This window comes from Sciurus carolinensis, chromosome 14, assembly GCF_902686445.1.
Source record: "Sciurus carolinensis chromosome 14, mSciCar1.2, whole genome shotgun sequence".
Taxonomy (NCBI): Eukaryota; Metazoa; Chordata; class Mammalia; order Rodentia; family Sciuridae; genus Sciurus; species Sciurus carolinensis.
This window is the reverse complement of record NC_062226.1, coordinates 13626222-13642570: the sequence shown is the minus strand read 5'-3', so window position 1 is coordinate 13642570 and position 16349 is coordinate 13626222. Positions and strand designations below refer to the sequence as shown.

At 34.6% G+C, this 16349-nt stretch overlaps 1 protein-coding gene across 1 annotated transcript in view; it reads left to right on the top strand.

Moving 5' to 3' along the window:
- The window catches only part of Cntrl (centriolin), a 101977-nt gene that overhangs the window by 32567 nt on the left and 53061 nt on the right, over nucleotides 1-16349 (top strand). Inside the window, 8 exon segments of the mRNA XM_047524737.1 lie at nucleotides 394-524; nucleotides 2457-2598; nucleotides 3454-3640; nucleotides 6828-7021; nucleotides 11053-11109; nucleotides 12912-13031; nucleotides 13875-14103; nucleotides 15428-15537. Of these exon segments, the coding sequence (XP_047380693.1) occupies nucleotides 394-524; nucleotides 2457-2598; nucleotides 3454-3640; nucleotides 6828-7021; nucleotides 11053-11109; nucleotides 12912-13031; nucleotides 13875-14103; nucleotides 15428-15537 (1170 nt within the window).

Genomic DNA, 16349 nt, shown 5'->3' with positions numbered 1-16349 from the left:
ACATGGGGAGAGAGAAGGTTGAACATGCAAGGGCATTTGGGGAAGAAAAGAGGGAGAAGTTATACCACAAACACATAGAACCTAAAGAAGAAAGGTTTCTCTAAGAAGAAAGGAGGAAAAGCAGAAAGGCATAGAAAAATTGAGGCAGAGAGAATGAGAGTGGAGAATTCTTGTTGGATAGTTTGAGCTTCTTAAGTGGACAGTGCTGTCATTTGCATAGGGGCAAGGAGATTTTTGGCAGCTTGAGGGGAGTTGCTATTCCAGAGATTGTCCAGTAGAGTTTTTAATTTTCTGATGACTGGTCAAAACAGCCCCTGATGCACATACTTAAATATTTTTCTTTATGTCATGGCATCTGTCATTTAAAGAATTTGCTTATTTATTTCCATTTAGTATATCGAGAATTTGGAAAAATGTGTTAAACTTGAAGTACTGAATCTCAGCTATAATTTAATAGGGAAGATTGAGAAGGTGGACAAGCTCTTAAAATTACGTGAACTCAACTTATCATATAATAAAATCAGGTGAGTAAGTATTTCTTTAAGTATTATTGCAGGGTTTTTTTTGTTAGAGAGGTAAACTAATGCCACCCGTGTTACTGGAAGAATCCTTTGAAATAGCACATATTTTAATAAACCCTTATTCATTTTTAGACTGAATCTTCACATATGATAACTTTATGTTTTGGCATTACTTAAATACAGAATAATATCTAGAATTTTGGAAGGAGCAGATACATTTTTTGAAGAGGGGGTACCAGGAATTGTACTCGGGGGCATCAACCAGTGAGCCCTATCCCTAGCCCTATTTTTTATTTAGAGACAGGTTCTCACTGAGTTGCTTAGCACCTAGCGTTTGCTGAGGCTGACTTTGAACTCGAAATCCTCTGGCCTCAGCCTTCCAAGCCACCGGGATTATAGGCATGTGCCATCGTGCCCAGCTACAGATACATTTTTTGAATACCAAATTTTGTCTGGCAGGTGCTCTCCATGTTTTATTGCATGAAGAATGTGGATATGAAACAGAATGTTTTAGCCCTGCCATTTTGCCCAAAGATATTCTAACCATTTCATCTTAGGTATTTTTCTTCATTTTCTTCACTTGTTGTTACAAGAAATATACTCTCAGTCATATTTCCAATTCATAATAAATATTATGAGAAATAAACATAATAAAACTGACATGGGTAAAACTACATTTTGAAAATTTGCTGTAGACAAAATGATGCAAGAATCAAATAATGAAAATCTTCTTTATTTTGTTTTGTCTTTTTGGTGTTGGGGATTAAACACAGTGCCTCACACATGCAAACATGACACCCCAAGCCAAAGGTTGAAAATCTTATGTGAATATGCTTTTCTCCCACATTAGTCTTGTTAAATGCGATAGCCAACAAACCAAAACAAAACAACTAACAACCACAGAAGTTCCAACAAGACAAAAATGAAATGAAAAAATACTCATTAAAGTCTTAATATAAAATTTGTGTAAAAAAGAATCGATCCTGATAATAATTTTGTTAAAATGGAAATGAAAAGACAATCTTAGAAATATATAAATATATACATATATATATATGTATATATATATATAGTGTGCGTGCGTGTGTGTGTGTGTGTGTGTGTGTGTGGTGCTGGGGATTCAACTCTGGACCTTGTGCATTGCAAGGCAAGCATTCTACCAACTGAGAGACATCCCCACTCCTAGCTTAGGAATATTTTCCTGGTATAGAATATAGACCAAGTTATTAAAAGACATATTACAAGTAACTTGGGAAAATTTTTCATCAATGAAAATTTATCAATATGGGTAATAAATATTTTATTAATTTAAATATTCTGTAAAAATGTTTATGTTCATAAGCAAAGTATCATTTTAGGGGCTCTGAAATCCTGCACAGTTAACATTTGGCAGTGGCCTAATGCAATAACTATGATCATCTCTTGGGCAAGACTGCAGAATGTATCACAGTATGCACTGTGGGGTTTTCCAGCTCTCCCATGGCTGACTGATAGTTCTCACAGTACTCCATGGAACTGGCGTAGACACACTCCTTTGTCCTCTGTAGCAGGTCTTGAGGTCTGAGAGTAAGGTGAGTACAATTCCTAGGCATAGTAATAAAGAGTTGGCAGTTTAGCCGCTCTGGTAAATTTCTTTGTAGCCACTTTGTTCTCATCAATCAGAAAGGATGATAAATCATAATTATGAAAAGTAACTTCACATGGAGTCAATGATATATTTTGTCTTATTGAAACTTCATCAATTGTTAGTTTTCTTGTTTTGATTTTTTAGTCATCATATTTAGCAAGTCTAACTTGGTTGTAAAGCATATGGATTTTCAAACTTTGGCTGGTGTGTAGCTCAGATTTAATTCCTAGCACCTAAAAAAAACATGAAAATTACAGTAGAAGGAATTCATCAGTGTATTTAATTTGTTTGCTTTGTCTTGGTTTCAGCAAAATTGAAGGCATAGAAAATATGTGTAATCTGCAGAAGCTAAACCTTGCAGGAAATGAGATTGAGCATATTCCAGTATGGCTAGGGAAGAAGTTGAAATCTTTGCGAGTCCTCAATCTGAAAGGCAACAAGATATCATCAGTAAGTTATTCAAACTAGTAAGAATTTTTTTTCAAATTTTTTAATTTATTGAGAAAAATGATAACCCAAGTTTTAAAAATGGGATTTCTTTATTGTCCATTGATCAAACACCAAATTCAGATATAACCTGAATACAGTCATTAAATACAGAAGGTTCACATTTTGTTTCGATTCCCTAGCAACTAAGAGTTTATCTCTTAGCATTTATCATTTCATTTGAGCTCTTATTCCCATTTTACAAGTAAAGCCTCAGACACATTAGGTGCCTATCCAAAGTCACAGCTTGAGCTAGAATTTAGACTACTGAATACCTAGAAGAGGTTTTTTTTGTTTTTTTGTTTTTAATTTTTTTCCTGGCAATATTACCTTACTTCAAAATGTGGATATTGGCACATATCCTCATGTCTTTTAGGTGTCAGTTATAACTCAGTTATCTGTAGTTATACTAAAATCTTTTTTACTACTATTCATTTTTTTTTATCTGTTCAATTAAATAATGAAGAATGATAAAAACCAATTCAGATCCTATTTTATTCACTTAGACTCTGAGCTTTGGGCAAGTCACCTGACTTCTTTGAATCTGTTTCTTTATCTATAAAATTAAGATGATACTTTTATCATAGGTTGTTGGGAAGAGTTACAAATAGAATGCTATTAGGAAAATGCCCAGTACAGTCCCAATACACTACTCACATCCTGCCTTTCTGTTTCTTCCCTCATGCTGCTTTTGAACACTGGGTTCCATGAATAGGTTTTATGGCATATTAAGAACAATTTTCTGAATTTATTATTTCCTTAAGTTAGTTTATCATTTTTAGAGTACAATATACCAATACTATTGTTATGTCATTTCAGCTCCAGGATGTAAGCAAATTGAAACCACTTCAAGATTTGACTTCTTTGATATTAGTTGAAAATCCAGTCGTGACCCTTCCTCACTACCTCCAGTTTACCATTTTCCACCTCCGTTCACTGGAAAGTTTGGAAGGTCAGCCAGTAACCACTCAGGACAGGGAGGAGGCTTTTGAGAGATTCAGTTTAGGTAAGATGACAGTTTTTAAAAACTCTGAATCTGAATGAGGAAAGTTTGTTTTCAGAGGTTATCTAGAAAAACCTGTATCATCAACTTTCTAGTGACATTAACATTTGTGGAAATGCCATCATAAATCAATTAATGTAATAACTATTGAGCATATTCCATGTGCCAGGCACTGCACCTGGCACTGAGGGTACAATGGTGAGCAAGATACTTGGTGCTGGCCTTCATGCAGCTTATGGTTTGGTGGAGCAGTCACAAAGCAATGAAACCCAGGTAGAGCAAGAGAGGGGAGCCCTGCTGTGGGCAGAGGGGTGTAAAGGAATGGCTCTAAAGTTTGAGGAGAAGGGGGAGGTTCAAGGTGGCACAGGGGCTTGGGGTTTGGATTTTATTCCAGCTGCAGTGGAAAGCCCTGGACGCAGGGATGGGCCATGAACAGGTCCTATATTAAGGAGATCATTTTTGATGCACGTTGGAGAATGGTTTGGAACAGGGCAAAGTGGAGATGGAGGGGTGTGTTAGGAGGCCATGATAGTAAATGCAGACTAGAAGTTGGGGGACTTGTGCTTAGGCGATTGATGTGGAAATGAAAGATAGATCAGTTTTCTAATGGAGTGGGACATTCCCAGGCTTCTGGCTTAAGTGGCTAGTTGGAGATATCATTTATAAAACTGGGAGAATTTGGGACATATTAAATTTGAATTATCTGTGAGACAACCAAATAGAGAATAAAAAATACGTGTCTAGAGTTCAAGGAGGTCTGTATTAGAGGCACAGGTTGAGCATCACTAATCTGAATATCTAAAATCCAAAATGCTCCTAAATCTGAAACTTTGAGTGCTGGCATATGCTACAAATGGAAAATTCCATACCTGACCTCATGTGATATTGGTCACAGTCAAAGCAGGCACATTAAAATTTTGTATGTGTGTGTGTGTATATAACATGTATGTGTGTGTATATAACATGTATGTAAAATATAAATGCATTTGTGTTTAGACTTGGGTTCAATGCCCAAAATATATCTCTTTATATAATTGTAAATATTCCAAAGTCTAAAAGCTATTTGAAATCAGTTCCAAGAATTTTGGATAAAGGGAGACTTAGCTGGAATAAATTTGGTTGTCATCACATAAAAATGACACTTAATTCCATAGGAATCAGTTTGCTCATTCGGTCAGGGGAGGAGGAATAAGAGCAGCCAACTAAGAAAACTGAAAAAGTGAGGCCAACAGGGTAGGAGAAAACCAGCAAACAGTGGTTACAGAGGCCCGGAGAAGCAGACTTCAAGAGAGGATGTGGGAACCTTGTTGAGTGTTGCTGAGGCATCAAGCTGAGCACAGAGAAGTACTTTAGCCTGATTGTGACAGGACCAGCTAAGGAGGGATGGGGAGAGGCTGGATTATAATGTATTGAAGAAGAGGAGGGAGACATTTAGCTGAAGATTTGAAATATCCTCCCACAGTTTCTCTCCTCTAATACTTAATAAATGAGGTGGACTGGGTTTGTGTGTGTGTGTGTGTGTGTGTGTGTGTGTGTTTACTGTTTAAGTTAAAAAAAAAAAAAAAAAACTAAAAATTTGCCAGTAGCTTCCAGACCAGGAAATGGGCAGAAACAAAATGTAGTTAACCTCAAAACCAATAATCAAAGAAATAAGCAGAATATCTGTGAGTAGACTGCAGAGACAAATCATGCCTCAGTGGAACTAGAGGAAAGAAGGAAGAAAGATCACCCCTTCACGGAAGGAACACTTTCTCCATCAGAAAGGAGAGAAGCAGTGCAGGTCATGGGTAGATTTGTTGCTTTGGTGGTGGGAAAAAAAGGGAGTTCCCATTGATGGGGTCTGTTTTCTCAATAAAACGTGAGATCATCAGCTGAGAAAGAAACTCGAAGAATTACAGGAGGTTTGAGGAAAAACAGGAAGTTATGAAATCGCCATTTTAGAGTATTGGGTAACGAACCTGTATGTCTAACTCCTGGGAATTGATGTTAGTCCACATTCAGTCTACTACAATCTATAGCAATTTCATATGGTTTGATCCAATACTTCAGAAACTTGGAAAATTTTTTATTAGTTTAGGACCCTTGGAATCATTAAAAATTTAAATAAAGTCAGCATATAAATGTACTGTTGGAGGAAAGGTTTCAACCACTTATGGCTCATTCATGACTTCAGATGGTAATTTACCCAGTGGAGACCAGGTGGATGGAGTTTCTGCTCTCCTGAAGCTTTAGTGGGGAAGGCAGGCAGACAGGATAGTAGATCACATGTTTCAACTCCCTGTGTGACAAGGGCCAGAGCATAAGTTCCAGGTAGCATGGGTGCCTCCCTAAGAAGCATCTAACCTGGGGAGAGCAGAGGGTCAGGACTGGCTTCTCCAAATGGTTGGTAAAGCTGAAGACCTAGAGGATGCAGAACAGACCCATGGGAAATGGAGGAAGACAGGTCCAGGCAGAGGGTGTGAATAAGCCTGTGGGGTGAAGAGGCATTGGCAGTGTGAAGAAGAGGGGTTCAGGAAAGCTGCAGAGGTATGCTTGAAGATGAGGCTCAAAAGGGAGATTGGGACCAAATCACCAAGAGCCTTTGCTCTTCTCGACTCTTTATGGAAGCTTTGTGAATCTTATCCTAAGAGTAATAGGAAGTATTTGAAGGATTTCAATATAATATCATATTTTGCATAGATGTTTACAGTATCTTGAAAATGTAATTACTCATATCAAATAAAATATAGCATTTTTTAAAAGGAACTAGGGAAAAAAAAAAACCTCATTTCCAACATATTAACTAATATAAAAATGCTTAGAAGTCAATTTTACAAATTTTTAAAAATATCATCAAAATAATAATGCCTTCTTTTTTATTATTTTATTTTATATTTTTAGTTGTAGATGGACACAATACCTTTTATTTCATTTATTTATTTTTATGTGGATCAAACCTAGTGCTTCACACATGCTGGGCAAGCACTCTACCACTGAGCCACACCCCAGCCCAATAATACCTTCTTGCCTCTTAATAAGTATCAGTTTCAAGCTCAAGATGGTTTTCTCCCAAAGTCATGTGTATTGCTTTAGAAGTAAGATTATAATTACACCATTCTTAACTTCTTTTTCTATTCTTTTAAGAAATAGCCCTACCTTTTTTCAAGTAAGAAATATAATGATAAATATACTATTCCATTTTTATTGACAGAAGAGGTAGAAAGACTGGAAAGAGACCTAGAAAAGAAGATGATGGAAACTGAAGAACTTAAGAGCAAACAAATAAAATTCCTTGAGGAAATTAAAAATCAAGATAAATTAAACAAATCATTAAAAGAAGAGGCAATATTACAGAAACAGAGCTGTGAGGAGCTAGAAATTGACCTAAACATGAAAAATGAATTGGTAAGTCTGTATTTTACATCACATTGATTATATTCTCTTCATGTAGAAAATTGTTTGCACCCTATGTCTAAAAATACAACTTCCTTACCTTAGAAAGGGGAAGATGTAGATTAACAGAATATGTGCAAAAGGCTTTACAGACTGTAGTTGACTGTGCACCTGTGATATGGCTGCCAGAAAGACTAGCGCTCTCTGGGACAGCACAAAGGGGCATCCCTTTCTGTGAGGAGTCCTTGAGATTATCCACCATGTTCATATTTTTTTTTTTTTTAAGCAACAACATTGTTGGTGAGAGTATACATTGGCAAAAACTTTTAGAAGACAATTTGGCAAAAATATCCAAATTTTAAACAAACCCTCTGTCTCAGTGATTCCATTTCCAATAATATGTTCTGTAGAAATAGTAGCAAGAATGTGTAAAGATTATATATATATTATTATATATACCTGTATATATTTGAGTATACGTAACATATAACACACACATACATATACAAGTATATTCACTGCAATATTATTCATATGATCAAAAATTGTAAATAGCCAAAATGACCAACAGTGAACACTGAAGTGATAGAATAATAAATTGTTGTTAATAAAACGAGGTAGGGTTTTATGTCCTAACATCAAAGATACCTGATACATTTTACTATGCATAAAAAAGCAAGTTGCAAAACAGTATCAAAATCAAGTATGATCTTTTATCTTAAAGTGTATGATAGTTTCTTTTGGGGGAAAATGGCAAAATACCAAACCCTTGAAAGTTTGTATTTCTGAGGAGTGTAATTATAGTACACTTTGTTTATGCATATCTGTAATGGATAAATTTTGTATAGTTTGGCTTTGTGGTTGAAACAGAAAAAAGATAGTAAAACAGACAGATTTAGACAACCTAAATGGCATAATTTGAGAAGTAACTAACTAAGATACTTCAAAGGTCTTGGGACGGTGTTATATGAAGAATGATCCGAGGAACAGATTTGTCCAGGCTAGAGGAGGAGACTCAGATGTTCAAAGAACTGTTCTAAGGAAGATGAATTAGTGTTACAGACCAAGACCTCCATCAGATAAAATTAAGATCTTGTAAACCAATTGATAGTAAAATAGGTTTTAATTTAGAAATAAAGGAATTCCTAATAGTTGATCTGAAATAGGAAACTGGAATGTTTGCTATCACTAAAACAGACAGAGGCTGGCCATGTACTCAGCGTTCTGGGGAAAGATCAAGGACATTTGAAAGGGAAGATGGACAAATGACTTAAAAGACCTTTTCAACACAAAGAATCTAACTTTGTAAACTTATTAGGCTATTTAGGAAAAAATAATTATTAGTACTCTTCTCTCTCCCCACCCCTTTAAAATAACTCCTTATTTTGATTATGTATAACTTAGGGAATTATACTTATTGTGTAAATAATAAAGTCTTTGATAAATTTATCCTTTTTGCATCTCCCTTTCAAGTTTGGCATTCTCACTCATTACTTGTTAACAAGAAGAATTCTGTCTAGTCACTTACTTTTTAAAACAAAGACAAAAGAGTATTCTCCCCTTTGTGTATAGAAGGAAGTTGTTCTTGAAATATGAATTCAAACTACCTCCTACTTGAGGTCTCCTTTGCCTGAGAAAGAAAAGGGAACATGATGGAAATCCAAGACAACTTCCCCAGCTCTGTTATTCCAGTGTTCAGAGCATTTGTGGGTTCCTTCATATGCCTCTTATTTGAAGGTATTTTTCAGATATCTCAGCTGTATCCTGAAGGCATATATTAATGCTAGTAGATGATTATCAGTGATTTCAGATCAGTTGCTGAATTATTCAGACTCAGTTGCTGAATAGAATGCTCAGCAACATACGCTGAATATGTTGTTCACAATAGAATGGATTGATGAGTAATGAAACGAGTGGAGAATTACATGGCAATCCATGTTACCTAAACAACAGACTCTTCTTGTCATCATGTAGCATACAGAAATAAAACACAATACTTACTTGGTATCATGTGACATTTGTGAACATTTTTGAAATTTTCCTGAGTTATTGTTCTGTTTTAGAAGATAGAGTCCATTTTATTACTAAGATAAAAGAACTTTATGTATGCTGACTCCCTGGTGCATGTTAACCCATTAAACACCTTAGTTAATAATATGTCTTAAGGCTTTGCATTGTCCCCAAAATGTGGTTGTTAAAGTTTTCTCTTTTGCTTATTTATTGTTGTTGTAAATATGTTTGTGCCGTGAATAAATGTTTTGTAAATTGTCAACAGTTTTGCTCTTTTTTCTGTAACTATTTTTGCTAGATTGTGCTTTTTTTCTGTCATTATTACTTTTATAATTAATAAAACAATTTAAAATGTTTAAACATATAATTAAAATATATTTTTGTAACAAATTCAGACAACACAGATGTATACAGATGTATACAGTAGAAATGAAGGTCCACTCTTCCCCACTCCTTTCCCCAGATGTTGATATGTATCCTTTTTGTTTTCTATACATATACAATATATATGTAATTAAATACATTATATCCTTGAATATTTTGTGATCTTTTTAAAAAAGGAATCTTATTATGTATGATTATCTTGCATCTTATCTTTCACAAAACAGTACAGCTCTACAAGTTGAAAATATATGTATATATGTGCATATGTCTCCCTATGTGTGTGTGTGTAGATCTTTCTTGTTCTTTTTAAATTCTAAATTGCGTTCCATTAAGTGAATCCTCTATAATTTAGTTAGTGTTGATTTTTTTGATATTAGAGGTAGGTAGTACAGAGAAAATCTGTGTGTGTGTGTGTACATGTGCCTTATGCACTCACACTAGTATTTCTTTAGCATAAATCACTTTGAGTGGAATTACTATATAATTTTCTTTTAAATTTTCCATAAATTTAAATACCCACTTCAAAAAACTTGTGACTGAGCTGGGGATATAGCTCAGTTGGTAGAGTGCTTGCCTTGGAAGAAGGCCCTGGGTTCAATTCCCAGCACTGCAAAAGAAAAAAGAAAAAAAAAAAACTTACGACAATTTATACTTCCATAGCAGTAAGTGAAAGAAAGGGTCCAATTTCCAACTGAATTTAGTTATTTTGAACTTATAATAGAAAATATGGAATCTCATTATTGTTTTAATTTCTCATTTCCATAATTATTGGAGAGCTGAATATTACATGTATTTATTGGCTATTATGTAATTATTCTTTAAATTGCCATTCATATTGTTCTGTCTATACTTCTCTTACTACAAGCGCTTATAATACGTTTAAAAACAATCTGAGCCTTATTTTATGAGTATATATTTGAAAAACATGTTATTTTTTGAAGAATATTTGATATTATCTACAATTGTATGTTTTCCTTTTTTTTTTTTTTTTTTTTGTAGTGTTAGGGATTAAACTCAGAGCCCCTGCATGTTAGATGTTAGGCACTATGCCACTGAGCTCTTTTCCCAGCCTCTTTTTGCCCCAAAGGTAGGGTAGGGGGATGGTCTTGCTAAGTTGCCTGGGCTGACTTCAAACTTGAGATTCTCCTGCCTCACCTTCCATAGTAATTGGGTACAAGCATGTACCACTGCACCCTGCTTTGTTTTCCAGTTTTATAAAATAATTACTCATGCATTAGAGCAGTTCCTTTATAAAAGAAAAATAGCATTGAGGTTAGTCTTCTGGTGGCCACTCAAACTAGTAGTCCCCTGTCCCAACACCAACAAATGTTAATTGAACCTACTCTCATTCCTATCCTTCTGTTTACTTAATTTTAAAATTAGAATGATTTGCTTGTCCTGCCAGCTTTATAGACTTGTGAGGATTTAATGAGGTTATAAATGTGAAAATAATTTGAAATGAATCAAGCTAAGTAATGGAAGTTGGTAAATTTATTATTCATAGTTGGAATGAGGATAAGATGTGTCCATATAAGAATAATGCAAGTACTAATAGCCATACCTGGTAAGTTGTCAGCAAAGAGCATTTTTTATATCATGGCTTAGAGTTCTCCAGATGACAATATCTGTTTGCTTCTTTTTTCTTTTAGCCCTTGTTTTGGTTTCTTGCAGGCCCTTTTCTGCTGATTCTTTATTCTTACTTAAAGGTAGTTCTTTCAGGGCTGAACTGCCTGCCATGTTTTTCACGGTTTGCATGATAATTTGTATTCATATGTTTGTTTATGTTTTAAGTTTTGAAACTGGCTTGCCTCTTTGAGAAATGTGCCTGTGTGTGTATGTATTATGTTTTGAATGGATTTGTATATAGGGGAGCAAATTCGAATGTTGGGGAAAGAATTTGTATTATCTTTCCTATTGGTAAATATGTTGACTACAGTCATCTCTTGATTTTCCATAGCTAGTACTGCAGCTAGCCTACTTTCCAGTTCCTTTGACTTTTAGTTTGCTGACATTGATGCATTTCTTCAACAGACATTTATTGAGTACTTAACTATCTACTAAGCCTAGGGCTATAAAAGACACAAAAAGACTTTGAAATACATAGGCTGTTTATTATAGAGACCTGTCCAGGCACATTCCATGATATACCTTTGGTTTGGCCTTATATTCAATGAACTACGGAGAGAGATTAGTTGTTGATTGAGTTGCTTTGTTAAGACTCACGGCCTTATGAGTATTCACTGAAAAGATAAGTAGGTTAATATGCTAGGCACCCTGCAATAGGACCTTGAAGGCAGCGTGGGACCACAGGCAAGAGTGTTGGATTCAAAACCAGGCTCTTAGAATTGAACACTGCCTCTTCTGCTATCAGCTGTGCAATAAGGCAAGTCCTTTAATTCTTCTGTGCAGCTTTTATCATCTCATAATGTAGTCGTAAACATTCCAGTGAGATAGCAGATGTGTCTCACATAGCATCTAGCACAGAATTAGTACTCAGATCAGTGTTACGTCCATTTTGACAGATTATCAGGAGGTGACTGTAAGTTAAATTGTGCACGACTGATTTCTTGGCCTTGTAAAGTGCTTGTGTTTATTTATGTTTTATTCTCTTTGGCTTGCATTTTTGTATTTATGAACTATTTCTGCATGTTTTTGTCAGATCTCTATCAAATGCTGGCAAAAGTAAAGATTATAATCACTTAGTGGACCTTTGAAATGAACTCAAACAGTAGGTTTAATAGAAAGAGGGCTTGTGTTGATAGTAGTAAAATACGTGGCTTTCACCACTATCTTTTGACAGTCAATTCACCAATCTGTTTATATATTCAGAAAATTAGATTGAATGATTCATATATCCTCCTTCTCCCAGCTCCAAAAGTTTCTGAGTAACTTAAAAGTTGTAGTAAAATTGCTTTATTAAAAATTACATTTTTGAATCTGATAAGCTTATTTAAATTCCTAATCCTGTTACAAAGAATGATGTTCTGAACAGTGAAACTTAAGATGTCATTAGCCACAAATTACTATTGCAACAAAAGCACAGTTAAAAGCAATCTCTATTTTCTTCTTTCTTACTGCTCTGAAGTTATTGTCAAGTATTATTCCCCCATGATTTGAAGATATCATTAAAACCAAAGAGTAAGTTAAATAAATTAGTAACTAATTCTTGGGAAATCATGAAGCAGGTATTTAGTAGGCCACTTTAAAGATAGTTAATACGGGACTATTTTTATATTTAGGTAAAACAAACTTAAATGACTTAAAATCTTTATTCTTTGTATCCTGAAATAGTATGTAAACTTCAAAGGTCTCTTATGTGATCTCTTCTGAAACAATAATCTTGTATTTCATTTTTTTATAACAGAGAACTAAGATATAATTCTGAGTGTTGTGTTATTTGCTATAGAGTTTTTATAAGATAGTTATTAGTGATGAGAACTTGTGGTAACATTGCACTTTGGTACTAACTCACTTGAAACTATTTTGTCTCATCAAATTGGGCTGATAGCTAAAACAGAAGACCATGGAACTAACACGAGCATGTCAGAAGCAGTATGAGCTGGAACAGGAATTGGCCTTTTATAAAATCGATGCTAAATTTGAGCCACTAAATTATTATCCATCAGAGGTGAGCTATTACAATTCTTTAGTAATCCAGAATTAAAGCCAGCATGAAGTGAGGTAGAAGGGGATAGATGGTAGGGAAATTTAAGGGATTATTTTTTTTAGTAATGATTCCACTCTGTTATTATGAGTAATCAGAGTAAACTGTGTTTTGGTCGCATCTGTGAGTTAGCTCCTGTATTTAGAACAATATCCTAAAGAAGTAAAAGCCCCAAGAGAATTTTTGCCCACAGCCATATCTCTAAGTAAAAACAGCCTCCTTAACCCTCAGTTACCTCACTTAAGAGAATGATTTGATCAGAAAAAATGCTTTAGTATCATGGTTAGTCATCTCCCCACAAGTCTGTTCAGTACTCATTGAGTTCAGAATTAGTCAACTGTTATTGGTACAGATGCCGTAAATATCATGGAAACAGGGGAACGACCTAACTTCTAAAAACCAGTGATTTCAATAATATCATATGTTGTTTAAATTTTAAAAGCGCAATTCTTAAAATTGATTACATTGACATTTTACTGTGTCCATCAAGGAACCAAAATGAAACATCCAGATTTCTGATTGGGAGATTGAGAGATTAAGCAGTGCTAAAAATGACATAATTATGGGCAGTTCTTTAATCAACTAACCCAAACTTTCACTGGTAGTAGGAGGAAGAATCCTTTTGAGACCATTTGTAGTTCTAATTCCATTTTAATATATGAAGAATAAAAGAGTAATGTTTTCAGCTTCTAAGATGTAGGGTTAGTAAAAATTTGGATGATTGTGTGACATGTTTACCACTAATAAAATGAATAATGTCATTTGATTATTTGTTATTAAACCATGAATCTATTATTTTGCTTTTAGTGTGCTGAAATTGATAAGGTCCCAGATGAAAGCCCTTACATTGGCAAATCCAGATACAAGAGAAATATGTTTGCCACAGAGAGTTTCATTATCACTAACGCCCAGGCAGTACAGATCAAGAAGATGGAACCAGACGAAGGAGAACAGCTTAGAAATGCACAGGAGAACTTGAGAGCCCATGTGCCGCTGAACATACAACTGGAAGATAAAGAAAAAAAAATAAGTGCAGGTTAAACAAAGTTATATTAAATTCTTTAGAAATATACAAAGATTGAATACATAGGCCAGTTTTGTTTTATAATTCTTTTAATTAAGCATGCTGATAGTATTTATTATATTATCATTAATGTGAAAAGTCTAAAAGTACTGGCTTATTGAACAGATTTTTTAAAAATGATTCCTGTTATTGTTGCAAATGGTATGTTTGACAGTAAATGATGGAAACATGTCTAGGGGATCCAAGAATGCATAAATCCCGTCCTGCCAATAAGCATTGGAAGTATGCATTAAAAGACATAATTAGTAATAATTGAAGCAGGTGAAGAATCACTTCTATTGATGATCATGCATGTAGCCAAAACCTGAAGCAGTTCTTTGGATAGGCTGAAACAGAGCACCTTTCTTAGGCCTGGGTCTAAGGTTGGGCTCTGACTTCCTGATGAACTCCACACTCTGCCTCACCACCATCCCTCCATCCCCCATCTAATTCAAGTGATCTCACCACCTCTGGCAAGTCACATAGAGGAAAAAGTCAAATCAAAAGGCACTTTAGGAGTCCCTCAAGTGTCAAACTCTGAATCCACTTACCTACTTAGCTGTGTAGATATGGAAAAAAGAAAAAGCCAACCTGAATTTATCTATCCCATTAGTAATCATGGTCCACTGTGAGGCTCTCACCTATCAAATTAGCAGTTCATCTTCCCTTGACTGGTAGTTAAATGAAAAATATGGATGACCAGTAAAGGTTGACTTTGCAAGGGCAGAGAGGAAGCTGAGTTCTCCTTGTCTACATTTATTATATGCAAGGCTCTGGAAGGAAAAGGGAAAATAAATCAGATGTATGTGCAAACTAGCTTCAGGGGTTTATAGTTTCATTGGAGGGTGAGAGAGAGAGGGAAAAATAAATCTGAAATTTGAGGTAGAAAGTGATTGATTTGCAGTCACCTCCAATACTGAATTTTTAAAATATTGAGTCCCATTGTAAAGCATTTACTTGATCCTAATTATGACTTAGTGGCATATGAAGTGAATATTTCCCAATAAAATCCTCTTTCTCTCAAAATAGTTCATTAATATTGGGAATCTCAAGTATAATCCCTTTTATGTTAAGAATTTTACAGATAAAAAGATCAATTATAGTTCTAGAGCATATCATGAACAGTTTTTTCTTACAAGGTTAAATAGAAATGAGAGCTCTCATAAGTAATTTTTAAAATGTCTGTTATCTATAAAGACAGAATTTGAGGAAGAAGAGGTTATTGCAAAGAAAAAATTTTACAGAAATTTCAGAATTGACTTGTGTGTATATGTGAGCATGGTTTTTAAATTTGCAGCACAAACTCGACTGTCAGAACTGCACAATGAAATAGAAAAGGCAGAACAAAAAGTTTTAAGAGCTACTGAAGAATTTAAACAACTGGAAGAAGCTATACAACGGAAAAAAGTATGTAAAACAAAGCAGTCATGTTTATTTTAAAGTCAGTAAGTCTAATCAATCATACAGTAATGAATTTCAAAGTCAAATGTGGTTCTAGCATTTCTCATTTATATTTTCCTTTCAATCATGATGATATCTTAAACATTTTATAAAGCATATAGAAGTATACGACTGAAAATTCATGTGAAAAGATGTATTTGGTCTACTTTATTGTGAAAGTGACTACTATATCCAAGAGAGTCACTTCCTGATATCTCTTCTAACTTAACCAAGTACCCTCCACCTTTAAGATCCTGGGACCTAGATTAAGAACCAGAAAACATCTCTACCTTAGTATGAACATTATCAAACAAGAAACAAACAAACCAAAAAGATATATGATGTACAAAAAGATGAAAGTAGTGTATTCTAAGAAATCACCAAAGTATTTCATGTAAAAGTGGGTAGTTCAAATCCATGATGTAATTTCATGGTGTGGGGGATTCAAAAAAGGAAGTATTTTGAAATTTTCATTTTTAAATGCATAAAAGGTTTTAGTTATTTACAACTTGTAAGAATCAGTGTTTTAAAATTATAATGGTAACTGCATTCATTCATAATAGGTAGAAAAAAATGTGAAGTCCAAACTGTAGGTTCTTCCAAAAGATAAACCACAGTGTTCCTTTTAAATTACATAGTATTGACCCAGCTATCCCACTCCTTGGCCTATACCCAAAGGACTTAAAATCAGCATACTACAGAGATACAGCCACATCAATGTTCATAGCTGCTCAGTTCACAATAGCCAGATTGTGGAACCAACCTAGATGTCCTTCAAT